We start from the raw sequence: 27,217 nt of genomic DNA, 5'->3' as shown, positions 1-27,217 counted from the left end.
ACTGGCAAGGTATTGTAGTTGCTACCAGTATGTGGGCTTGAGATAGCAAAAGAGTCCCACTGGACCTAAATTGAGTGTGAGAACTCATAGTACCCAGGAGGGTGTATACCCTAGACAGTCTACCTACATCTGGTTTGAAACAGTTAAATTATTTAGCGACATCCAAAGCAGAGCCAATCAAAATAAGCGTCTGATTAAATGGTGGTGATAGTAGGAACTGCCGCTGCTAGAGAATCCGAGGTAACAAGATGTAGAACTGGATGAACACAGAGGCCAAGCAGCATCAGAGGAGCAGGAAAGCTAACGTTTCGAGTCTTTACCCTTCTTCAGAAATGACCTAGTTCTAGTGGAGGTCAATACTGGTGCGACTGTTTTAGTGAGTGCAGAACCAATCTTTAGCGAAGCTCGCTCTGGACTCCAACCCTTAAGTTTGTGTAAGACCTTGGCTAGACTGAGAACCTTTATAGATTCAGGGTACAACTTTGGTTCCAGTCTCCTATGAGCCCAAGATTAGTGCGACAAAATTGGTTCAGAAAGGTTCACCCAGATTGATCAATATTTTTCAATTAGAAAATGGCTGCCTGAGTGAAGTCCCAATTAAATACCCACAAGTTTTTCAGGAAGGTCCGGAGACCATCAAAAACCAAGGCCATCCTACATGTTGACCAGTAACAATACCACAAATCTGCAAGGCCTGTCCAGTGTCATTTGCCTTATGGACAAAAGTAGTGACAGAAGTCAGGAGGCTAGAAAATGAAAGAATCATTAAACCAGTGCAGTTTGAGGAATGGGCAGCACCAGTCATCCTGATTGTGAAGCCTGATGGGTTGGTTCACCTTTGCGGGAATTTCAAACAAATGGTAAACTGCTTCTTGCAGCTGGAAAAATCCCAATCCCTGCTTGCATTGAGGATTTATATGCAAATCTGGCCAGAGTCGGGGGTGGGGGGAGACTGTCTTTCATGAAACTGGACATGAGCCATGTGTACATAAAATTGTGATTTTGTGGGGATTCTCAGAAATACAATACAATAAATATCCATAAGAGTTTTTACCAGTATGCGAGACTGACATTTAGGCTATCATCAGCCTGTGCAACTTTTCAGCAGATGACAGAACCTTTTGCAAGGTCTACCCCAAGCTACCATTTATTTGCATGATGTGTTAATAACAGCAAAAATCAAACAGAGCATTTAGAGAACTTGGACATAATGCTTAGACATTTTTCCCAGGTGGGCATACATCGTTAGAAGGGAAAAATGTGTCTCCCAGGCACCACAAGTGACCTACTTGAGCTACAGAATTGATAAAATTGGGTTACGCCTGTTGGATAATGCGAGGGTGATTAATGGTGCCCTCTCTCCCATGTTTGTACCAGAGCTTTCCTTGGGTTCATGAATTATTACAGAAAGTCGATACAGAACCTGGCCTCCATCCCAGCACCTTTACATCAACTCCTTAAAAAAAAAGGTCAGCCTTGGAAATGGGCAGGTAGCCAAGCCATAGTTTTCAGTGAAGGGAAGAAACAGCTATCATCCTGTAAGGTGTTGGCACACTGTGATCCCAAGTGAGATCTGGTATTGACATGCGATGCTTCTTTGTACGGCATTGAGGTAGTATTAGCTCATTGGTGGCCCAATGGCGAAGAATGCCTAGTGGCATTTGCATCCATAACTTTGGCTAATTGCAGAGCCTAAGTACACCCTGATATAGCAGGAAGGTTTGGCGGTCGTACTTTGAGTCAGGAAGTTCCACCAGTTATTTTATGGACATAAATCTGTAATAATAACAGACCACAAACCCCTGCTAGGTCTACTTAGAGGACAAGGCTGTGCCACCCATAGCTTTGGGTCAAAATCAGAGGTGAGCTCTAATACTCAGTGTGTATAATTACACCGTCCATTAGCAGAAGCAAATGTGTTGTGCCGCCTCCAACTGGCAAGTACACCACAGATGGTGCACCAATAGCCCATAATGGTTTTAAATTTTCTGGGCATACAAAGGCTGATAATATCAGACTTTGGATGCAGAAAGATCCGGTCCTGGCAAAACTGAAACAGCTGGTAGTGATGGGGGAATCCAAAGGGTCATCACAAACAGAATTGAGACATTTCTGAACCCAGAGAAGCCAGATCACAGTAGTGGTTGGTATGTTATTGTGGGTGCCAAGTGTGATTGCCCCAAACAAAGTCCGTCACTAGATACTGGCTGAACTCCAGACTCATCCAAAATGAAGATGTTGGTGAGAAGTTATGTCTGGTGGCCAGAGTTGGATGAAGACATTGGTGGGGCAGTGTCCAGAGTGACAACATGGACAAAAATTACTGCTAGCAGCTCCTCCACATTCGTGGAAATGGCTGGGTAAACCCTGGACTCGGTTTCAGATTGGCTATGCCAGTCCTTTCATAGGCTTAATGATCTCCGTCATTGCGGACACCCACTCAAAGAGGCTGAATGTGCATAGAGTTCATTTGTCAAATGCAGGGAGATGATGGAGAAACTGCATCTTTTGCAATACACAAACTCCCAGAAGTGTTGGTCATGGATAACAGGCCACTGTTCACCAGTAGGGAACTTGAGTATTTCCTAAAGTCAAATGGTATTTGACATCTTAAGACAGCTCCATACCATCCATCATCCAGAGGGCTGGTGGAAAGAGCAGTCCTAACTAGGTACCAAACTGTCCCAGTTCCTATTTGATGATATGACCATCTCTCATACAACTAGCTCCAGCAGAGTTGCTAATGGGGAGAAGATTCCACACCAGGTTAAATCTGATCTTTGTTGATCTGGGGGAGGGTGAAATAACATCAGAAATGCCAATGCTGGATGCAAGACTCTGCTAAGAGATAATTTACTTGAGGGGATGAAGTTTGGTGTAAGAACCATGGGAGTGGCCCTGCATGGGTAAGAGGCATGGTCGACACAGGGTCAAGCCCAATGACATATAAAGTTTGGGTAGGTACAACATTCCTGACATGAACCGTATGAAAGCTGCAAATAGTGCAGGAGTGCTCATTCCGCAACAGGCTTTTTGACTGTTCTGGAACCCATGAGTATTCCCTTTCTGCCATATGTTGAAGATCCCTCAAAATTTGAGATAGTTTGTGTGGACCTCCAACACCCTCAAGGAGCTTCCCATAGATCTACTCTTGGCTCCATCCTCTTGATTTTTGTCCAGAGTGGACTCGGTTTTTGCATTCTGTTTAATCCTGTTTGAACTCCCAATGTTATATATATTTTCTATTATTTGTGTGTGTTTTCCATTCAATAACAGATTATACTTAAAATTCTTGTCTTCATTCATAACAGTCCATTCCACCTTATTTTTGTAACCCCCTGTATCCTTTGACTCAGACCAACTGTGTAGTACTCTCCTCCCCGATGCACCTTTTGTGGCAGAATAGTCAGTATCCTCAGGCCGACTTGGACTCCCCCCTTAATCCATTCCATCTCTTTCCTACTTTCGTCACTTTTAGGATCTTTCTTAAATTGGAGTTTCATGTGCAAGCCGTTGCACACCCTGCTGCATCTCTGACAAAGACTGTACACTTGTTTCTTTCCTCTATTGAGAGTTCGTTGGCATGATTATGTACCTTGAAGTTACTGTACAAGTGCAATTTTCATGGTGGTGAATGTTGCAAGTTACATGTGAATACTCTTCTCTAACTTTGCAAACTTCTGATGGGTCTTTTACAGCAATTGAATCTTGCCCTAAGGGATATAATGAGAAAAATTTTTTTTATTTTAAGTATTTCCTCATTGGGAAACTATAGCTTCCCAATGAATATGTTACATGCTGCAGCAATGGTGTTGATGAAATGGAACTCTCGTACATATTCATTGACAGTTAGTAATATACATGTTTAATGTCATTCAACTCCCTCCAACCAGTCTTCCCCTCCCTCACTCTACCTACTATAATAAAGCAAGTGGAACTTTGAACTTTAAATTGAACTGTTTTATCTGGTGTGGCTAATGAGGAGTCCTTTGAAATTATAATGTTTCAAGATAGTTACAACAAAAAGTTTAAATGGTTGCGCAGTGTCTCATTGTTACATTTTCAACCCATTACAAATACCAAACAGCTTTTGAACACAATCATGATACATATGTATACATTTTCTTAAAAAAAAGGCTGAAACATTTTTAAATGGAGAATGAATTAAGAAAATGTAAGGAAGCAAGATACTGTTGTTTTAAAGTTAAATAATTTCTAAAACAAAGTTTGAACTGTGCAAATGGAAATCAATCATTTAGAAACCTTTAACTGCATAAATGTCTTTAATTTCAAAGTCAAAGCCTTTTCAATATAATTTTCTATTTTCGTAAAACTGCTTTCTTATGAAATAGTATTTGTACTAGTTTTCACAGAACATTATCAGTTAACGGTGATATCAACTTACCCAAATGCACTGCAAGAACGGAACTGTCCAAATATGAGATCCAATCTGGACTTCTCCATAATAGAACAGCTTATGATCAGAACACTTGGCAAAGGATGATATGAGTAAATCTGGGATTTAAAAAAAAACTTAATTACACTTTAAAGAACAGTGCATTGTATCATCTTCCATTCATATTCCATTGTTAAGGCGGTACGGTGGCTCAGTGGTTTTCACTGTTGCCTCACAGCACCAGGGACCCAGGTTTGATTCCTGGCTAGGTGGATAAGCCATGGGAATTGTAGGGTTACAAGGATAAGGTAGAGAGGTGAGTCTGGGTATGCTGGTCATCGGAGGGGCAATGTGGACTCGATGGGCTGAACAGTCTGCTTCCACACTGTAGGGATTCTATGATTAATTGTCAGCTCATAACAACATCAATACTCGTAGCTTTGCCAACAAGCATTTGAAACACTATCCATATACTAAAACACGCTGGCTACAAAGATCCCAAGGTGATCTTGCATTTTGTTAATTACTGGCGTACACCAGGTTGCAAAATATACCTCATGTTCATGGTGATTCAGTTACAGTGATATCTTGGGACTATTGGGGCATGTCTCATGAATTCTTAAAGTTGTATCTTAAATATAACGTGAGACATCAATATAGTGTTATGTTACTATAAAGCATAAATGCTTGGTACCCACTAGCTTAGCATTAGCTTCTGAATGTTTTAAACAATCTTGCTATCTAACATTTTCCATGCTGCTCTCCAGAATACTTGGTTTGCCCTTTAACTTCGAGTTAGGCTACAACAGACTTGCCTGTGCTATTTTTAAAAGTATTTTTCAGTGTGATGTGCAATGATCATTGTTATGTTGTTCCTTAGACCATCATTTTTAAAAAAGGTGATTGAAGGTTTTCTAATTCTTCCTGCTAAACTGATCTTGCAACTTTCAGTTAAAAGTTTGCAAAATGAAGAGGCTCCAATGCAATTATCCAAAAGGATTTTATCACTTCCTATCAGCTCTAAGCTAGTTTCGCTCCAAGACTGCAATGCTCAAGTATAAAGATGCATAATGCTCACTTAGCATTACTATGTAAATTGGATAATTATCTTTGGACTTGGTATTAGTTGAATTTTCCCCTCTTCCAGTTACTGACATGTTGGAAGCATTAGGACTGTCAAGTATAGTTGGTGTCTACGAAGTGGAAGGATCCCTAATTAACTTAAAGGCTTATCGCCTAGAGCCAAGTGTACAGATTAGGAGAGAATCAAGGTACGTAATATCAAAGAAGGTCAGCTTTGCCTTCGTATAAATCATCAGACATTCTTAAATGCATTACAGATAGTCAAGTTCACTGAATTATAGGCACTGTATAAATGTAAAGATTAATATGCAGATATCTATAATTGCCTCTTGCTACATGTGTATACTCATCGTCAAAACAGTTAAATGAAAGGACCACTGTTTAAAAAAACCTCCCCTCCAATAGCTCTTTCTTAACTATGTGCAACTCACTGTACATTTATAACCAATTTACAAGGTGAATGTTCCCACTTGCTATAAAATATTTTAGAAAGATCATCTCTTGAATTTCATTATCAGCTTATTTTGTTAGGATACTTTGTTTCTGGACAAATTCCTAAATGAATAGGCATGTCGATATAGTAACTACTGTAAAATTGATTCAAATATTAAGAGAACTGTTTTGCATTAATTACCATTGCCTTTTCCACTAAGTTGTGATGCAAGGTTAAAATATTTCCATAATTAAAGCATCCATTGCAAGCACCACTGTCAAAATATTAGTAGTAATGAATCAGAGAGTATATTATTATCAAGGTAATGGTCAATAGTTTTTGATATTTAAAAGCAAAAGTTTTTGTCCCTATGGAAGCTCCTGATTCCGAATTAAAATTGAGAAAATACTGCAGCTTTTCTGATTCAATTCTAGAGCAGGAAGGTGTCAAACCACCGGTCCAGGCAAATGTTGAGTTTCTATTCCACATGAAATGGATAGAAACCTGCAATAATGTGGATACCAGCCTAACATCTTGCTTTGAGGCTGAGGCCCATTCTGTGGATGTATTTTTGAACACATCATATTTATCTCTGAGTGTCATTAACTGTTTTTATGCCTCTGTAACATGCATCAAATGTTCAGACAAAGTAGAACACAAACAACATTTTTGCTGACTTCACTGCATCTATTGGAAGAAAGCAGAGTTAACATTTCCAGTCCAGTGATTCGCCATCAGAACACTGGACTTGAAACATTATCTCTGCTTTCTTCCACAGGTGCTTTCAGATTTGGTCAGTTTTACCAGCAATTTGTTTTTGTTTCAGATCTCCAGGATCTGCAGTTTTTTGTTTTATTTGCTGATTTTTATTTTGTGTTTTAACATATACACATTATAAACGCAATTAGAAGGAACTTTAGTTTCCGCTCTAATATTCACTTCACAATAAGAGTGTGTAAAAGGAACCACTGGTGACCAGTCATTTCATTTTTGCCTCTTCTTTCCTGGAGAGAAAGTAGCCTTTGTTTGGTTTATCCCGGACCTTCCAGCCAAATTCTGGAGTTCATTGGTCCTGATCTTAGTTTGATGTGAGTAGGGAGCCTTGGAGTGTAGGGCAATTCTCCAACTGGGAAACCCAGAATAATTTGTTTCTCTCATCCTTGTCAAAATTAACTGTAGGATTCAAGCACAAAGTTTTGATTCTGATTTCTCAGCCATAGCTACGTAGATGGGGAGACTGATTGGTTGAAGCTTTCCACACAAGGGCACAGATGGGGAATGGAGAGGAAGGAAATTGGAAAAGCCAAAGTTTGAGGAGGGAGATCAGGAATGAGAGCGCTGACAGAATGAAGCCTAAAAAGGTAGATTTTGTCTCAGGGACAAGATATTAAGCCACAATAAGGGTCAAATGAAGATCACAGCCAGAAGGCATAAGAGAAGGAATTGCATGGGGTTGGATGAGGCAAGTAAACTGGATATCGGAGGACATATCCAGATATCACCAACCCTTAGATACCAAATTTTTCAAGACCTATCAACCATAAGGAGAGCTAGAATTAAAAATATCATTTAAGGTGAGCTACCTGATGATAATATTTTAACATACAACCCATCTTCTGGGAGTGCTTGGTTACCTACCTTTTTAAAAAAAAATATGGATGCATTAAGAGAGAGTTGGGGTCAGAAATCGGACTTCTAATGTTTTTAAACCCCAGCTGACCCAACCCTAAATATTTTTGGTGTTTAAAATACCCCCCATTGTGTTGAAAGAACTCATGCTTATCTCACTGAGGTGCTGTTTATTAATAGAGCATTGTGAATGACACTGGTCAGCAGTGTTCCTTCAATAAAAAGTCAGAAAGTTCTCATCATTTTGTGTTTGAAATATATTGCTTGCAATTGCATGAAGAAGATTGATTTCTGTTTTGCACATGTTTCAGATTTGTTCATCCGTATGGGTTCCCCAAAGAATTTTCAGTGGTCACAACCTTTAGAATGAGAGAAAATACCCCTAACGTGGTATGGAATCTGTGGGAGATAACTGACAGATATGACAATGAGCAGTTCCGACTCCGACTGTATGGTGAGACCAATGCTGTTGAGCTCTACAATGCGGCAGCAGTAGGAGAGGAGGTCATCACTTTTGAGAATGTGGGACAGCTATTTAACCAGGACTGGCACAAGCTCTCACTTAGTGCCACAAAAACCCAGCTGACTCTATTTATTGATTGTCAGCAGGTTGGCACAGCTCCCATTCAACAACACGGATTCATTGGCACAGGTGGAGCTACTATTTTAGCTACAGGAGCAAGGAGCAATACTACACTTCCAGTAAGTATCTTTCATATCCATTTGTTCACTTCACCTCTTAGCCACACAACTATACTTTTTCACTGCAGCATAGGTGATTGAGGGGTGACCTTGTGGAGTTTTCTAAAATCATGAGGGGCATAGATAAGGTGACTAGCCTAGGTCTCCACACGTTAGGTGAGTCCAAAACTATAACTTTAATCTGAAAGGAGAATGATTTGAAAGGGACCTGAGGGGCAACATTTTCAGAGGATGATTTGTATGTGGAATGAACTGCCAGAGGAAGTGGTGGATGCACATACAATTACAACATTTAAAAAACATTTGGACAGGTACATCAATAGGAAAGGTTTCAAGGCCTATGGGCCAAATGCAGGCAAGTGGGACAGGGGTCTAGGCCCAAAATGTCAGCTTTCCTGCTCCTCTGCTGCTTGGCCTGCTGTGTTCATCCAGCTCTACACCTTGTTGCCTTGGATTCAGCAGCATCTGCAGTTCCCATTATCTCTGATAGTTGGTGAAACTTTGTTTGCATGGAGAAGTTGGATCGAATAGTCTGTTTCCGTGCAGTATGACTTTCTGTTAACTATAGCCAAGATTGGATTTTTGATACAACCTGATAGGCCTATAAAATTGTGAAATTTTAAAAGCATTGATATTTTCCAGTGTTTTATGATTATAAATCAAATATAATTTGGCAATTCTAAATATTCTAAGACATTCTATATTATTATTTTCTAAATTATTATGATTTTCCACATTCTTTGACTGAGAGCAATTTGTAGTAAATTGCACTTACCCAATTTCATAGCTCGTCATTTTAATAATGAGAGGTGGCTTGAAGCAAGTGAAGGTATTTATATAGATTGGTAATATCAATGCTTTTAATACATTGGGCAATAAGGCAGAAGCAAGGCACCATTTATAAAGTTCAGTGCTGCGAATACCACATCAAGTTGCAAAATATATAGATTATCATAAAATTTAATATCACGAATTAGCTTAATTTTTGCAAGAGGATTAGTTGCCTTTTGCTTTTTATTTCATTGTAGCATCAAATAATGTTGAATCTTGGCATGGACTTTGCAGTAGTAATGATTCTGAAATCATCAGTTTTCCCAGTATTATGACTCTGAAATGGACACCAATTCTAGGAATCTGCGCATGCTCACAATAATATGCACATTTCAAAGTTGCTGTCAGTGATTCTATACTCCACTAGAAGATATGGTGTTGAATTGTTAAGGGGACTTCCACTCAGACCCTATTAGTCTCTCTGCAAAAGCACTTGGAAAAAGTTACACGTTATTTAAAGAAGGTTCTTAATGGTGTACGCACTTCATGAATACTCTTGAACACCGTCTCTCTTGCCTGGGATGAATAATTCTATATTTATGAAATGCCCATGCTTTCCATTGTGATAAAACAATGGCCCATTTTCAAAATAATATTTTTGAAGTGTGTTTATTTTTGATTTCACTCATATCATAATCTAGACACAATTGTTTGTTTAACATCTGAAAGTTTTAATTAGAAATGAAGTTTAATGATGCTTTTAACTCCCTTGTATGTTATTTATGCATATTTTGATGTGGCTATTTCTTTTTGTTGACATCACTACTGCTGCATCTCAAGACATTCTCTTGATTTAGCACCAGCTTAGACTTACATTAGGAACAGGGAAAGAGATTACAAGACCATTGTGGTCAGCATTCTATAATTCACAAATGCTTTGCCACTGACCGCAAAATCTAAATTAGTATTATGCATTTGGACCAAAAAGATAAAACTGCTTATTTAATCAATGACCACACATACATTGTTAACTACGCATTGTTAAAGTGCAGAAACTCAGCAATACATCATTATAATTTGATACTTCTGGCCCACTTTCAAACTCTGCACAAATAAAAGGGTTTTGAAGGAATTAAAGTCAGGCTCAACAGTACTTTTAGGATGGTGCAGGGGCTCAGTGATTAGCACTTTTGCTTCACAAATGCCAGGAACCTAGGTTTGATTCCAGCCTTGGGTGACTGTAGTGTGGCATTTGCATATTCCCCTATATCTGCATGAATTTCCTCTACGTGCCCCAGTTTCCTCCCGCAATCCAAGGATGTGCAGGTTAGATTTTAGGTTTAGATTTTAGGTTTAGATTTTAGTTGTAATTGGCACGTGTATTGCAATCTCCCTTCTGTATTGGCCACGCTAAGTTGCATCGTAGTATTCATCTAGTGTGCAGGCTAGCTGTATTAACCGTGGTAAATGAGGGGTTATGGGGATAGGGTAGGGGCTGCATCTGGATGGGATGCTGTTGGGAGGGTTAGTGTAGACTTGATCGGTCAATTGGCTACTTTCTGCACTGTAAGGATTCTATTTAGGCTTTAATTTTTCTTGCCCTAAATAATCAAGCAGATGATGGTTCAGATTGCAGTGACGGAATTCTTATTACATGTCTCTTTAAATTCACCTGGCATACATCTTCTATATCTCAGGTGGACATACAACAATTCACAGTCTATAGAAGCCCAAGTAAGGCGAGTGAGGTAACCTGCTGTGAATTGCCTGGTATTGTAAGTATGGATACTTTATTGCTTTGCTTTCGATGATGAAAAATGGCCACTTTCATTTCAGTTTATATATAGTTTGTCCTATGCCTAATTTGTTTCACTGATGGTTACACTCTTTGCATCTGTATTTCTCATTCAAGAGAGCAGGTGCCAAATTTATTTTCAAACCACTGTTAACTCAGCTGTTGTTCGGCTTTCAAGAGATGCGGATATAGGAGATAAGTGAAATAAAACACTGCTTTCTTTATTTTGAGATAATGGGAACTGCAGATGCTGGAGAATGCCAAGATAATAAATTGTGAGGCTGGATGAACACAGCAGGCCAAGCAGCATCTCAGGAGCACAAAAGCTGACGTTTCGGGCCTAGACCCTTCATCAGAGAGGGTCCTCTCTGATGAAGGGTTTAGGCCCGAAACGTCAGCTTTTGTGCTCCTGAGATGCTGCTTGGCTTTCTTTATTTTACTAGCTTGGTGTTTGCCTTTCCCTTTTCTTTGCAGATGAGATCAGGAATTCAGCATGATGGACATGCTCAACTAGGCCATTCCATCAAGCCCAGTGCACCGGTGCTAGCAGTGTAGATCTAACAGTCAGCCATTTAATCCCTTGAGTCAAAACATGAAATTATTGCTAATAAAATCCATCCTGAACTATTTACTAAAATGATAACTAATGCATTCCCTAACTCCATTCGTCCACCCTTAACAACAGTGGCTAGCAAAAATCTATTGCCAAAATAAAACAAAGAACTGTGGATGCTGGAGATTTGAAACAAAAAAATACACTGATTACTGGAGAAACCCAGCAGCTCCGACAGCATCTGTGCAGGGAAAGCCCTGTTAATATTATTAACATTTCAAGTCCAGTGATCCTTTTTCAGAAATAATAGCAACTCCGAAGAGGTGTTATTTATTCTGAAGATCCTCTCCCCATCCCTTCCCTCCAGAAAAATGATAGGGACCCTTGGGTCCTCACCTACCACCCACTACCCACCAACATCCACATTCAAAGGATCATAAGCCACCATTTCCACCCCCTCCAGTGGGATGCTGCCACCAGACACGTGTTCCCTTCTCCTCCCCTCCCTTGTTAGCATTCCACAAGGACCATTCCCTTTGGACACCTGGTCTACTCCTTGTCCATTCCCAAAACCTCCCACAAACCCTTGACACTTATCCATGCAATTGCAGAGGGTGCAACATTTGCCCATTTACCTCTTCAATTTTCACTATCCAGGGCTCCAGGCGCATTTCCAGTGAAGCAGCAATTTCCCTGCACTTTTTTCAATCTAGTCTACTGTATTTGCTGAGATGAAACACTGACTGGATTTTACAGGATATAAAATAGAATATCCTTCATTGTCATGTGTATTCAAATACAGGATTACAGTGAAAAGTTTACAAGGTTATCTCCCATAGCACCTTAGGTACAAAATACCTAGGTACAAATCTTAGATGCAGAAAGAGGAATAAAGAAGAAAAGTTGCATTATCTTACAGAGGTTTATAGTAAAGTTAGAAATAAGACATACTTAAAAGGATAAACATTTCAGCCATAAAAACCCAATTACAGATAAACATTACATATCTCTATGCTTGGTCAATAAAAATGACCCTGAGAATCCAGTTACCTGCCACTTAAATACACCACCATGTTCCCATGCTAACATTTGTGTGTCAGGCCTGCTGCATTGCACTAATGAGACTCAATGCAAGCCAGAGCAACAACTACAACAAAAACAGAAGTTGCTGAAAAAGCTCAGCAGGTCTTGTGGCATCTGTGAAGAAAAATCAGAGTTAAAGTTTCGGGTCTGGTGACCCTCCCTCGGAACAACACCTCATCTTCTGCTTGGGTATCTTACTCTTTTTGGGACTCAACATTGGGTTTAACAATTTTAGAACATGAGCACCTGTTCCCATGTTCATTACCCACAGCTTGCTCCCCCAGCTGCTGTCACGAAACTGGCTGCTTCCAGCACAGCCAACCCATTTTTTAATTACTCAAAGTCCCCATTATCACCTATCTAGTTTCTCTTCTTCTCTGGCTTATTGTCACTAATCCCTGAATGCCTATATACTGTTTTGCTTCCCCCCCCCCCCCCACTCTCTGATTTCTGTCTCCACCTTTCCACTTACTCCATTCCCTCCTCCCAATGTCCCCTTCACCCAAACCTCATTATTGGCATTGTTGCCACCTTTCCCAAGCTGTTTCTAGTTATGAAAAAGGGTCATTGGACTCAAAACGTTAACCCTGTTTTCTCTCCACTGATGCTATCAGACCTCAAGTAATTTCTGTAAATCTATAGTTCTTGGATTTAAATTGTTAATTGATCTTGTATCAACTGAGTCATTGACTTCATCGTCATGTAGCGACTTGGTGGAAATGAAAAAAACAAAATTTGAACTTCCCATTCCCTGTGAAGGAGAGAAGCTGAAGTCTCGCTCTAATGTTTCAAATTTGTTATAACAAGGGTGTACCAACAGAAATGGAAATGAAGTTAAGGTAGGTTCATTGAGTTGCAATGGCAGACATCCAGTAAACATTCCATAACATTCATCTGCATTACATTCTAGTCAGAAAGAAATCCTCTCAGAGAAGAATACACCCTCTGTGGTGAACTAAAGTTCATGGTAATGTCACATTGAAAAAAATATATACAATTCTGCAAAGAATGGTGCGAAGCCAGAAAGAAGATAAAGCCAGCAAAGCACGAAAAAGAAGTATTTTGTTAAGTTGGAGAATGTTCAGAAATGATTTTCCAGGATGTTGCCAGCATTGGAGGTTTTGAATTAGAAGGAGAGGCTGCTTAGGCTTTTACACTGGAATGTCGGAGGTTGAGAGGTAACCTTAGAGGTTTATAAAGGCATGAGGGGTATAGACAAGGTGAATAGCATATGCCTTTTCCCAAGGGTGGGAAAGTTCAATAGCTAGGGGGCATATTTTAAAGATGTGAGGAGAAATATTTAAAGGTACCTGAAGGGCAGTTTTTTTCTCACACACAGTGATTTTTATGTGGAATAAATTGCCAGAGGAAGTGGTAGATGTAGGTACAGTTATAACATTTAAAAGACATTTGGACAAGTACATGAATAGGAAAGGTTTGGAGGGATTTGAGCCAAATGCAGGCAAATGAGACTATAAACTGCTTTCTTGTGGAAGAGATTTCCACATTTGTATCACATTTTACATGAAGTGTTTTCTAATTTCTGTCTCGAATTGGTGCTTCATATCTCTCTGCAATTAAATCTTATGCTTTTCTGTTTCAAAGAGAACTGGTTCAATTGTTTCTGAATATTTGCAAACTCAAACTGACTACATTGTATTGATTTTAAACTTTTGATTAATTCTAAACTATCCATCTAGTGTGACAGACAAAGTATTGCTGGCTCTTCAACAGGATGTCCCTGCCGACCTACAGGACCTGGATTCTTTGGATTCCATGGTCCAAATGTAAGATTCTTTCATCTTTTTCAAGAAAATTTCCAGGGAGTAACTTTATGCTTTTTTTAAAAATCAGAGGTTTGCATGTATTTAAAGGTGCTGTAAATATCATTTTTACAGGGCTATCCAGGTGACAAAGGCAGATCTGGACTTCCTGGATCTCTGGGTAGAAAGGTATGTAAGGTCACTTTGGGAAGGCCTACACTAGTTTTTGTGCTTGGACTGCACATCCACATAAGTATTTTTCTTAAAAACAGAACTGGCCTATCTAAATGTATCACCAATGTCCACTTACTTGAAGAGCTTGGTGCCCTTTCAACTGGGATAGTAAATAGTTCCACTTACCAAGGGTTGAATTAAATCTGCATTATTTTGTGCTTCAAAATATACTCTTTATGCTGTTAGATTACTAGATTAGCATAGGTGTCATCAAAACTGAGGGACTGGTATTCAGATGTGGCCCAATGTGATAGTATGGATCACTGTTCTATCATGTCTCACACAGTAAACCTTGAATTGTCACGTCAATTTGCTTGAAACTGAAGGATGAATCGTGGTAATTGCTGAGAGAACAAGTGTTGAACAAATAATGAGGGTAATCAGCTGTCCCATACTTTCTGGATTGTCCTGTAATTTGGTATAATTTTGTTGTTTTACCTCCATCCCATACTTCATATCCCTAGGATGTCTTTTATTAATCTGTGTATTTCCAGTGATATTAAGCTCTGCCACATTGATGGTCTCATTAATTCCTGTGTGATAGTTTCTATGAAAACACCATCTGGATTCTCCTTTCAGACAAGGATAATTAAAAGTAATTTTGAAAACATTCAGAATATAATGAATGTTGAAAGTAAGTTCCTCTTCTAAGAAGCCCACATGGTGGGACATAATTCTGAAAGTCTGTGCAGGGATGGTAACTGGGGTGTTTGCTGCGTGGTTGGAGGGGTGCAGTGTTCGTGGTAGTCGTACTGGTCAGGAATAATCCTTTCAAATTTTTTCCTACCAGTTGTACAAACTTCTGTACATGTTGTAACAGCTGTACGTGTTTCCAATAAATGTTAAAATTCAATGGTTTGTGTGTGTTATAGGGTTATCGAGGTTTTAAAGGGGCCCAGGGAAGACGAGGTGATCCAGGACCAAGGGTAAACATTAATTGTAATATGTGATAAATTCATTTCATATCCTACATGTATGAATTTATGCTTTATATCTTGAGATTATTTTTTTTTGCATTCTTTGTCATTAATGGGTAATCTGGATGAATTTATACTTTTAGTGAATGTTGAATATTATCCTAATAAAAGCAAAATTCTCCTAACATCCAGTTTTTTCTTGAAGAGGGTATATGTGTAGCCCAGTGAATAAGTGATCTACTGTGCTGTTGAAGCCATTAAAACAAAAATAATCCAGACTTGACTACTGTTAAGTTGATCTTGCAAGTCTGTGACATGGTGTTTTGGAGACCCTGGACCTCAGAGGAAATGACCGCAAATGGATTTTTCACTGTTATTGAAAGACCAACCTGGTCCCACTGTCTGTTGCTCTAAAGATGTTCACATGTGGATATCAAACTGTGATTGGATTAGACTTTATTAGAACGGTCTCACAGATTCGGCAAATAAAATCTGAAAGTAATAATGGACTATGATTATTAAATAGTGTACAATAACAATATCAAGTGTTATGCATGAATTGTTCAATAGCAATTTTCTACCTGCTGCAGACAAAGACTGAATAGAGACATTTGTTAGAGGAACTTTGAGTGATGCAAAAATGCATTTTAGTCAGTGCATACAATCTGACACACGCAGGACATGAAGCATACTTATCATTTGCAACCATTTTGCTTTTATTAGGATAATTCTTAATATGCATGGTGGATTGATCAGTTAATTAGTTTTGCCTATCAATAAGTTAATATTGATAGTGAAGATTACAGTTTCTAATATTAAATCAAAGAAATTGTAAACTTCAAAAGTAAAAGGAGAAATTTCAATAGTGAGAGCGGAATTAAGCATAACCCAGAAAATGACCTTGGTCACTTATGATTAAGTTGTGTCTTTACAGGTTAAAAGGATAAACAACATCTTTGGTGAAAATGTGGTTCTGAGATATGACCTTTGTTTACACTTGGATTCTATGATTTTACGTCTTTTAGGGTGAAGAAGGTGAAGAGGGTTCTCATGGAGATCCAGGTTACTCAGGAGCTATGGTACCACGAATCCCTTTATTAAAAAAATGATAAAAATTTTGAAGGAAGTTTTCCTTATTGTGTAAACTTTTAAAGTTAAACTGTTTTTGCATTATAGGGTGTTCCTGGACCCCCAGGAGAGAAAGGTGTGCTTGGTGCAAAAGGGAAAAAGGTACTGAGAAAATATCTTTCACAAGAAAGACTATAGGATATGCACGCCAACTTATTAAAGGCTTTGGCTAAGCATAACTGAATGGCCTTTGGCGCAGTATTGGACAGTGAGTTCTCACTAGATTCAAAGTAGCCAATATTGTTTTCAGTGAAATTCATCCCTGCCTTTCCTTCCAATCCCACACCCTGTACTCCTCTCCTCACAGTACCCAACCAGAGAAATCCCCCAACCCCTACAAGTAACTTAACAGAATACCGGGCCCCCTGTGATCAGGGATACTTAGCCGCCAGCAGCCACAACCGCCGCCTCCTGTGCTAAATGCCCCACAAACGTCCTTCCCCCATAGTTTGATATGAGATTCTCACCACCAATTCTCTTGTTATTTGATCATTCCTGTCTTCCGCCCTACCACAGAAGCTTCCTTTTGTCCTTTATTTCACTTAAAATCTCTCACTTTAATAGAGTAAAATGCGCCAAGTACTTTACAATTTTTTTTAAAAACACTCTCCAGCCTTTTAGGTGAACAGCTTTATCAATTATTTTGTTCACTTCAGAAGCATAGAAATATTTACAGATTGAAGAAGGCCATTCAGCCCATTGTGCCTGTGTCAGCTGCAAACGAACTGTCCTTCCTTGTTCCACATCCAGCTGTCTGCTTGCAACTCTGCAGTTACCGCCTTTCAAATACATGTCCAAGTATGTAATGATGATTTCTCCATTACCTGCATTTCAGGTTGTGAATTTTGGATGCACAACACCCTCTAGGTGAACAATTTTTCAACTCCCCTGTAATTGTTCTGGCAATTACTTTAAATCTATGTCCTTTGGTTATTGACCTCTGGTCTATTGAAACCACACGTAAATTTATACACCTCAGTTGGATCTCCCCTCGGCTTTCTCTGTTCCAAGAAAATAACCACAACCTCTCCAACCTTTACTCATCATGAAACCTGTTTTCCTGACCACATACTTGTAAGTCTTCTCAGGAACTATCTCTGATTTGTTTGGGCAGGACACAGCACTCTAGCAATGGCAAAAACTGATAGTTTAAACAAATAGATGTTGTAATTGTGGAATGAAAACTGAAATTCCCTTGACCAACTCTTTTGCCATTTGATCTTTCTTGTCTTCCACCCTATTAAATGTTTATTTCCTTTTGTTATTTCACCCCACCCTTCTCCTTTCACTTGCTTAATACCTATAATGCTTTTTGTTTTCAAATTTTTGGTGAAAGATATCGACTTAAACTGCTAACATTTTCTTTTGCCACAGAACATGTCTGACCTGACCTTTTCTATTAGTGTTATGTACAATTCTAGCTTAAACATTTCCACTTTTATATTCTGTACCTTGTCTAATAATGGAGTGTATCACGTATATCTTCTTAACGACCTGTCTTGCTATCTTCCAGATTTCATAGAATCCATACAGTGGGGAAACAGGCCATTTTGCCCATCTAGTCCACACAAACCCTCCAACGAGCATCCCAACTGGACCCACCCCATTTCTGTGACATTGCACTTCCTGTGGCCAATCAATCTAACCTGCACATCTCTGGACTGTGGCAGGACACCAGAGCACCCAAAGGGAACCCACGCAGACATGGGCGAATGTGTGGCGTTTGTACATTCTGTTGGAATTGAATGTAGGCCCACAGCATTGTGAGGCAGCAGTGCTGACCACTGTGCCACCCTGGCTGTAGACAAACACTCTTGAGATTTTTGTATTTCCCAATACTTCTCAGTGCTCATTTGTCGCTTCTACACTGGCGTGACAAGTTAATTGATATCTTCTGGCATCCAGAGCTTTCTTCCTCGTTATCAGCCACACAGCCAAGTTTTATTTCATCCATGTTCTTCTTAAATATACCCCCTACATTCAAGTGTTTTGCTTAGTTGGCTGCATGGCTCGTTTGATATAAAGTGATGTCAACAGTGTGGATTCAATTTTGGCACTGGCTGATGTAACTATGAAGAACCGTCCTCCTCAATCTCTCCCCTCACCTGACTCATTGTGAACCTTAGGTTAAACCACCACCAGTCATATCTCTTCTCTAATGAGAGATTAGGTTTGATAGGAAAACAGTAATTTTACTCTTACCTTATTATCTAGGAGCAGGTATGTTCATTTATTTCAAAAATAAATCAATAAGTACTGTAAGTTTTTTGAGAATACTTTAAATTTGGACAGTACAATTTGTGGGTGAGATGCTCATTGTGAAACCACTTGACATTTTCCTTCTGTGACGTATGATATGGAGAACTGGTCCAACTCTGCCTTTTAAGATTTGGCAATTGTTTGAAAATGACCTCCAATGCTCTGATCTTCGGACAAGTTTGTTTTGTGAAAATATGTTCTCGCCTCTGCATTGACAGCATAAAGGTGGTATCACATAATGAGATGATTCTTTCACTGACTGCACATTGTAGGGTGATGCTGGATATTCAGGGCCACAAGGGGAACCAGGACCCAAAGGTGAAATGGTAAGTGCTTCAATGTTCATAATTGTCAATTTTGATCAGTTCTTATTAACATCAATTTATGGTTATAGATTGAGAGCACCAATATTTAATAAACAGGATACTAATGTTAACAATGTGTTTTAAGGGAGATACTGGAGAACCTGGTGAAGAAGGCAGTGCTGGGTCCCCTGGAGAGGTGGTGAGTACTTTCCAAAAGACAATCAGTTTCACATAAATAAATACTTGATCCAGGAGTTTGAAGTTAACAGCTCCGTTGTATCCATTCAAATCACAATTTGTTACATTGTTCAACAGATACTGGAATTAATTTCTAATTTAATTGTATTTATTGTTTGCAAAAGGGTTCTCCAGGAAACCCAGGACCCCCAGGGCCCCCCGGTATCAAGGGATTAAAGGTGATTTCCAAGAAATTCTTGTCTTTTGTTTTTGAACTGAAACAGAAGGTAAACTTTATACAGAAATGAGATCTAGAAATAAAGTAAGCCATGTGGGTAGAACATGATCACAAAAATATGAATATATAAAAAATGGAAACTATATAAATCAAATATCTTTGCAATAGATGCTAGAAAGCAAAATGTACTTTTTGCTAGGTAAGATAGTAGAACCAATGTCATTAGGAATGTTTAACATGTTGCTGCATATGTGGGCATTTAGGGTATTTGGATAGCATGACTGTCGGAACACTATGGGAATAAATTAGTATATCATTGGATATGTTAGAATTAGATTGCTAAGTAACTAGGAACAATGGAAAATCAGGGATGCTATGTGGTTAGATATGGTAAATGTTAATTATGGTAAATATGGTAAACAAATAGATGGAAAAATGAAAGTTAATGTAGTTTATTACTAGACAGTATGTGAATTATGATATTAAATAGCAGGATTCTGTGCGAGCTAAAATGCTATGCAATTGGACAGCATAAGAGTTAGAATAGTTTTTGCTGGATAGACTGAGAATTTGTGCCTGACATGGAGTGAGTTCAATGTTCCAAATGACTCTTATAGTCCTTGACTTTTCTCTATTTCCTAGTTCTCTGAATTATTAACATGATTTTGTATCTCTGAATATAACAGGGATTCCCTGGTGATCCTGGATTCTCAGGAGATATTGGGGAACCAGGAGATATGGTAAACTCTTGCAGTTCCGCACTTTATATTTGCGTGTAAATTTACTCAAGTATGTGAATTGTTTCAACATTATCAGACACCCACATGTCATTAGTGGTCAATCAGTTTCTTTGCTGCAATTGTACCTCTTTAAACATTATTATTCTTTTACCAAAGCCTTTATCAGAATCCGAACTTCTCACTCTGGAAAAGGTCACTTAAAACTGTCCATGTGTAAAAATAGCATATAATTACAAACTTTGTTAAGAGTTTGACCTTATGACTGTTTATAGCTATAGAAGAGCTAGTCGAGATCTGTTTATTCCTGAGGTGAAAATGCAGTTTTTCATTTGTGAGGCTCAATAATATTCAAGGAACAAACACCCCCAGCTGCAGACATAGTAGGAACTGCAGATGCTGGAGAATCTGAGATAACAAGGTGTAGAGCTGGATGAACACAGCAGGCCAAGCAGCATCAGAGGAACAGGAAGGCTGATGTTTTGGGCCTAGAAACAAGAACCCCCTTCCCCTCCGACATTTCTGATCCCCCTCTGTCCCTATTTATTTTCAGAACCCCCTTTCTTTACCCCATTTCTGAAGAAGGGTCTAGGCCCGAAACATCAGCCTTCCTGCTCCTCTACTGCTTGGCCTCCTGTGTTCATCTAGCTGTGCACCTTGTTATCTCAGATTCTCCAGCATCTGCAGTTCCTACTATTTCTGAAACAATTGTAACCCCACTGCGAAGCCTCTTCTAATGATGCCTACCCTGAAGAAGTTATCCTCCTCTCTCCAGAAAAACTGCAGTGGTGCTCTGTCCCACTGCAACTCTCTTGTAATCTCTTCAGCCTTGAAACTGCTCGACTATGTCCTGAAGCAAACCAGCTACCACAGCCGCATCATCTTTCTTAGTACCTGCCTACAAAGCCAGATCATCCCCAATGGATTACAGTCCACATTCAGGCCTTCCCAATTTTTCCCCAGCCGTGACAATGGCTACGTTTGGAACATTGAGATCATTCAGAAGCATGACTCCCAAACATGCACTCGCAGCAATGTGCTGACATCTCCTGGCATTACAATCAAGCCTATCCCAGCTCAGACCCTCCCTCTCCCAGACCTGCAAAGGACCTCTCCTGCTTTTCATTCTTCGTAGGACCCACAACCTGAACTCTCAATTCCACTCAGCTTTATTGAACACTAAAAACTGTTAAGTACAGTAAACTTTCTGGCGCCTACCACCCAAAATGGGCTTCCTCCACCTCCCAAATCCCCAACCCTACCCAAGACCTTCCCCACAATGTACCCAGCACCATTGGCCATGTGATCACCATTGGAGCACCCACAGATGACATCATATCCTCCAGGTGCACCACTTCTGGGATGGCAAACGCCATCGACACCGCTGCTGATGTCACCGCCTCCATTTCCGAGGATGCACCTACTGACACTGCTGCGCCCGACGCTGACGCAACTCCACCCACCACCAACGTCGCTCCACCCATCGCCTCCACAGCCAGCAAAACCCAGCCCTGCCGGGTCTTCACCATCCCCCCCAGACCTCCCCCTTACTGAAGACGAATGGTCGGTCCTCAATAAAGGTCTCACCTTTGTCCCCCTCCATCCAAACGTCAACAAATACCAGTCATGTTTGGACATTGAGCAGCTTTTCCTCTGCCTCTGTGCTTACTTCTCTAATCATCAGCATAACCCTCCCTCCACTGACACCCTCTCCTGCCTCCAACGCACCCTCTCCTCCTGGACATCATCCCAAGGCCTCCTACCCTTCCTAGACCTCTTTATCTCCAACTGCCATCAACACATCAATCACCTCAACCTCTCCACCCCTCTCACCCACTCCAACCTCTCCTCCACAGAATGTGCAGCCCTCTGCTCCCTCCACTCCAATCCCAGCCTCACCATAAAAACTGCAGACAAGGGAGGCGCAGTTGTAGTATGGCGCACTGACTTCTACATCGCCAAGGCCAGGTGCCAACTCTCTGACACCACCTCCTACCACTCTCTGGATCATGACCCCACCCCTGAGCACCAAACCATCATCTCCCAAACCTTCCACAACCTCATCACCTCAGGTGACCTCCTACTCACAGTCTTCAACCTGATTGTTCCCCAACCCCGCACTGCCTGCTCCTATCTCCTTCCCAAAATCCACAAATCTGACTGTCCTGGTCAACCCATTGTCTCTGCCTGCTCCTGCCCCACCGAACTTATCTCCACCTAAATTGACTCCATTTTCTCCCCTTTGGTCCCGGGAACACTCTACCTACATCTATGACACTACCCACGCCCTCCAACTCCTCCAGAACTTCCAATTCCCTGGTCCCCAACACCTCATCTTTACCATGGACGTCCAGTCCTTATAGACCTGCATTCCCTAAAGGCCCTCTGCTTCCTGTCCCACAGGCCTGACCAGTCCCCGTCCACTGACACCCTCATCCGCTTAACTGAACGCGTCATCGCCCTCAATGACTTCTCTTTCAATTCCTCCCACTTCCTACAGACAAAGTGGGTGGCCGTGGGTACATGCATGGGGTGAAGCTATGCCTGCCTCTTTGTAGGTTACATGGAACAATCCCTCTTCCGTACCTACACAGGCCCTAAACCCCACTTCTTCCTCTGTTACATTGATGACTGTATTGCCGCCGCCTCGTGCTCCTAAGAGGAACTCGAACAGTTCATCCACTTCACCAACCCTTAGCACCCCAACCTTAAGTTCACCTGGACCATCTTTAATACCTCTCTCTCCTTCCTGGACACCTCTGTCTCCATCTCTGGCAACCACCTAGAAACCATATCCATTTCAAGCCAACCGACTCCCACAGCTACCTAGAATACCTCCAATTTACCTTCCTGCAAAAATGCCATCCCCCATTCCCAATTCCTTCACCTCTGTAGCCAGGATGAGGCATTCCATTCCCGTATATCTCAGATGTCCTCATTTTTCAAGGACCGCAACTTCCCTCCCTCGACCGTGTCTCCCGCATTTCCCGCAACTCATCCCTCACACCCCCTCCCCGCAATAAAAACCAAAACAGAATCCCCCTTGTCCTCACGTACCACCCCACCAACCTCTGGATCCAACGCATCATCATGCAACACTTCCACCATCTGCAATCCAACCCCACCAGCAAAGATATTTTGTCCTCACCACCCTTATCAGCTTTCCAGAGGGACCACTCACTTCGTGACTCCCTTGTCCATTCCACACTGCCCTCCAGCCCTACCACACCCGGCACTTCTCCCTGCAACCGCAGGAAATGATACACCTGCCATGACACCTCACCCCTCACCCCCATCCCAGGCCCCAAGACTTTCCACATCAAGCAGATGTTCACCTGCACATCTGCTAATGTAGTATACTGCATCCGCTGTACCCAATGTGGCTTCCTCAACATCGGGAAACCAAGCGGAGCCTTGGGGACCGCTTTGCAAAACACCTACATTTGGATTGCGCTAAACAACTGTACCTCCCAGTCACGAGCCATTTCAACTCCCCCTCCCATTCCTCAGACGACATGTCCATCCTGGGCCTCTTGCAATGCCGCAACGATGCTACCTGAAGGTTGCTGGAACAGCAACTCATATTCTGCTTGGGAACCTTGCAGCCCAATGGTATCAATGTGGACTTCACAAGCTTCAAAATCTCCCTTCCCCCAACCGTATTCCAAACCCAGACCAACTTGTCCCTGATAATAAAATGTGAGGCTGGATGAACACAGCAGGCCCAGCAGCATCTCAGGAGCATAAAAGCTGACATTTCGGGCCTAGACCCTTCATCAGAGAGGGGGATGGGGTGAGGGTTCTGGAATAAATAGGGAGAGAGGGGGTGGCAGACCGAAGATGGAGAGAAAAGAAGATAGGTAGAGAGGAGAGTATAGGTGGGGAGGTAGGGAGGGGATAGGTCAGTCCAGGGAAGACGGACAGGTCAAGGAGGTGGAATGAGGTTAGTAGGTAGGAGATGGAGATGCGGCTTGGGGTGGGAGGAAGGGATGGGTGAGAGTAAGAACAGGTTAGGGAGGCAGAGACAGGTTGGACTGGTTTTGGGATGCAGTGGGTGGAGGGGAAGAGCTGGGCTGGTTGTGTGGTGCAGTGGGGGGAGGGGACGAACTGGGCTGGTTTTGGGATGCGGTGGGGGAAGGGGAGATTTTGAAGCTGGTGAAGTCCACGTTGATACCATTGGGCTGCAGGGTTCCCAAGCGGAATATGAGTTGCTGTTCCTGCAACCTTCGGGTGGCATCGTTGTGGCACTGCAGGAGGCCCATGATGGACATGTCATCTAAAGAATGGGAGGGGCAGTGGAAATAGTTCGTGACTGGGAGGTGCAGTTGTTTATTGTGAACCGAGCGGAGGTGTTCTGCAAAGCGGTCCCCAAGCCTCCGCTTGGTTTCCCCAATGTAGAGGAAGCCACACCGGGTACAGTGGATGCAGTATACCACATTGGCAGATGTGCAGGTGAACCTCTGCTTAATATGGAAAGTCATCTTGGGGCCTGGGATAGGGGTGAGGGAGGAGGTGTGGGGGCAAGTGTAGCATTTCCTGCGGTTGCAGGGGAAGGTGCCGGGTGTGGTGGGGTTGGAGGGCAGTGTGGAGCGAACAAGGGAGTCACGGAGAGATCTTCGGTCCGCCTCCCCCTCTCTCCCTATTTATTCCAGAACCGTCACCCCATCCCCCTCTCTGATGAAGGGTCTAGGCCCAAAACGTCAGCTTTTGTGCTCCTGAGATGCTGCTGGGCCTGCTGTGTTCATCCAGCCTCACATTTTATTATCTTGGATTCTCCAGCATCTGCAGTTCCCATTATCACCAACTTGTCCCTGCTTCCCTAACCTGTCCTTCCTCCCATCTATCCCCTCCTTCCATCTCAAGCCCCACTCCCTCTCCTACCTACTAACCTCATTCCGCCCCCTTGACCTGTGCATCCTCCCTGGACTGACCAATCTCCTCCCTACCTCCCTACCTACACTCACCTTTACTGGCCCCATCCCTGCCTCTTTAACTTGTCTGTCTCCTCTCCACCTATCTTCTCTATCCGTCTTCTATCTGCTTCCCCCTCTCTCCCTATTCGTTTAAGAAACTGCTCCCCTCCCCCATTTCTGAAGAAGGGTCTAGGCTCGAAACGTCAGCTTTCCTGCTCCTCTGATGCTGCTTGGCCTCCTGTGTTCATCCAGCTCTACATCGTGTTATCTCAGATTCTCCAGCATCTGCAGTTCCTACTATTTCTGAAACAATTGTAACCCCACTGCGAAGCCTCTTCTAAGGATGCGTACCTTTTAGAAGTTATTCTCCTCCCTCCCCTCTGATGCTCCTTGGCCTTCTGTGTTCATCCAGCTCTACGCCTTGTTACCCGTAGCTACATCTCATTCAGTTCTTGTAATGTGTTCTGATGACGGGGTGAGCTATACAAAACAATACAAAATGAAAATAATTTTCCTGTAAGAAAATATGTATGCACTTGCTCTGTAAGCAGCTCAGCAAAGTTTCACTCAGTTGATTCCTGAAATATAAGGGCTGACTGATGAGGAACGGTTGAGCAGCTTAGATCTATATTCCTTTGGTTTTAGAAGAACGAGCAGTGGGCTCATTCGAATAATGTTGGGAGGATGTTTCTTCTTTTGGGGGAATCTCGATTCAGGAGACGTAGTTTAAAAAATGATTTGCGATGAAGATGAGAACGGATTTGATTTTTGAAATTGTTAGTTATTTGAAATTTTCTCGGCAGAGGGCAGTGGAAGCTGTGTCATTGATTATATTTAAGGCTGTCAGGAAAGGAAATGGTGTTAAAGACAATAATCAGGTCAACCCTAATCTTACAGGAAAGGCAGAATAGACTCAAGAGGCCGAATGAGCAAATCGAGCTTCTGTTCCTTATGGGTTCATTATGATTTCCTTGCTACCATAAACCTAAGTGGCCCAAAGGTCATCTTACTAACTCTTAACAACTCACGTCTCACCTTCCACTTCATTCTACTGATCTTCTTGTATGGCACTGCTTGCTTGCTGCCTCTCCCGATCCTCCCACCCACTGCTTCACCTGACGCACTGGCTCACCACTTCCCTGACCCTCTTGCTTGCCTCTTACTGACCCTCCACCCTCTTCCCACCTTATCCCTTTTGCACCCTCCCTCTCAGTGTTTCAGTCCTGAGCCCTCAGTCAAGGTGAGGACTCAGGACAGAAGTGGCGAGCAAGAAGCAACGAGGGTTTGTGAGAGAGAATGGTGGAGCAAGAGAGAAGCAGCAAGTGGGAGAATTGGTGGAAGGGAAGTGGCAAACCAGGAAGTTGAGGGAAGGAAGGGACAAGCAAGAAGAATGGGGGAGGAAATAAGGGAGCTGCACAGTGAAGAGTCAAGCATAGAAACTGTGCAAAAAGAAAAATGGCGGTCATGTTTTTTCGAGGAACTTACCTAATTTACCAAAATTATGCCAAAGTGTGTTGTTAAACATGCTTTAACCAGAGGATATCTGTATTTGACTGAAATCTACCGGTTATTCTTTCAGCATTTGATGTCGAAGGAGACAGTTTCCTAACTACCAATCCCAATGGAGTCCTTTTTTAGGATTCAAGTTGATGAGTAACATTATAACTGCTCCTCCTAAAGTCTGTGTATGTGCAGTAGCAAGCCCACTGGAGTTCACGTGTTTAGAAACAGTTATAACGAAAGTTATAGACACATCATCATGTTCATCAATAGAATCAACTGATGTATTCTAATTCACTTGACCTCTTTTGCGAAGCATTTTCATTCAAATCAAATGAATCCTTACTTTTAGCATAGAAAATAACAGTTAGTATTAAATTACTTTGATGTTAAATAATTGTCCCTGATATATTGCCACACTTGACTAATTCCATAATCTCATCCAAATTTCACATGCCATCTTTATCCCATTTTTGCCATCCACATCCCTCCCATTATTACCCACCAGTATACATTGGAATCAATCCCTTTAGTCAGAGTAACTTAATTATTGGGGTCCCTTTAACTTCTGTTTTGTTCTCCATCAGTCCCTCCCCTGTTC

At 41.5% G+C, this 27,217-nt stretch overlaps 1 protein-coding gene across 1 annotated transcript in view; it reads left to right on the top strand.

Moving 5' to 3' along the window:
• Window positions 1-27,217, top strand: part of LOC125451901 (collagen alpha-2(IX) chain-like) — a 66,054-nt gene that overhangs the window by 11,808 nt on the left and 27,029 nt on the right. The window contains exons 4-15 of the mRNA XM_048529634.2: window positions 5,544-5,667; window positions 7,853-8,243; window positions 10,712-10,789; window positions 14,146-14,232; window positions 14,344-14,397; window positions 15,315-15,368; window positions 16,385-16,438; window positions 16,536-16,589; window positions 19,019-19,072; window positions 19,197-19,250; window positions 19,414-19,467; window positions 20,153-20,206. Coding sequence (XP_048385591.2) covers window positions 5,544-5,667; window positions 7,853-8,243; window positions 10,712-10,789; window positions 14,146-14,232; window positions 14,344-14,397; window positions 15,315-15,368; window positions 16,385-16,438; window positions 16,536-16,589; window positions 19,019-19,072; window positions 19,197-19,250; window positions 19,414-19,467; window positions 20,153-20,206 — 1,112 coding nt within the window. The remainder of the gene's footprint in view (window positions 1-5,543; window positions 5,668-7,852; window positions 8,244-10,711; window positions 10,790-14,145; window positions 14,233-14,343; window positions 14,398-15,314; window positions 15,369-16,384; window positions 16,439-16,535; window positions 16,590-19,018; window positions 19,073-19,196; window positions 19,251-19,413; window positions 19,468-20,152; window positions 20,207-27,217) is intronic.

The sequence above is a fragment of the Stegostoma tigrinum genome, chromosome 5 (genome assembly GCF_030684315.1).
Source record: "Stegostoma tigrinum isolate sSteTig4 chromosome 5, sSteTig4.hap1, whole genome shotgun sequence".
NCBI lineage: Eukaryota > Metazoa > Chordata > Chondrichthyes > Orectolobiformes > Stegostomatidae > Stegostoma > Stegostoma tigrinum.
This window is presented reverse-complemented; position numbering and strand designations above follow the sequence as displayed.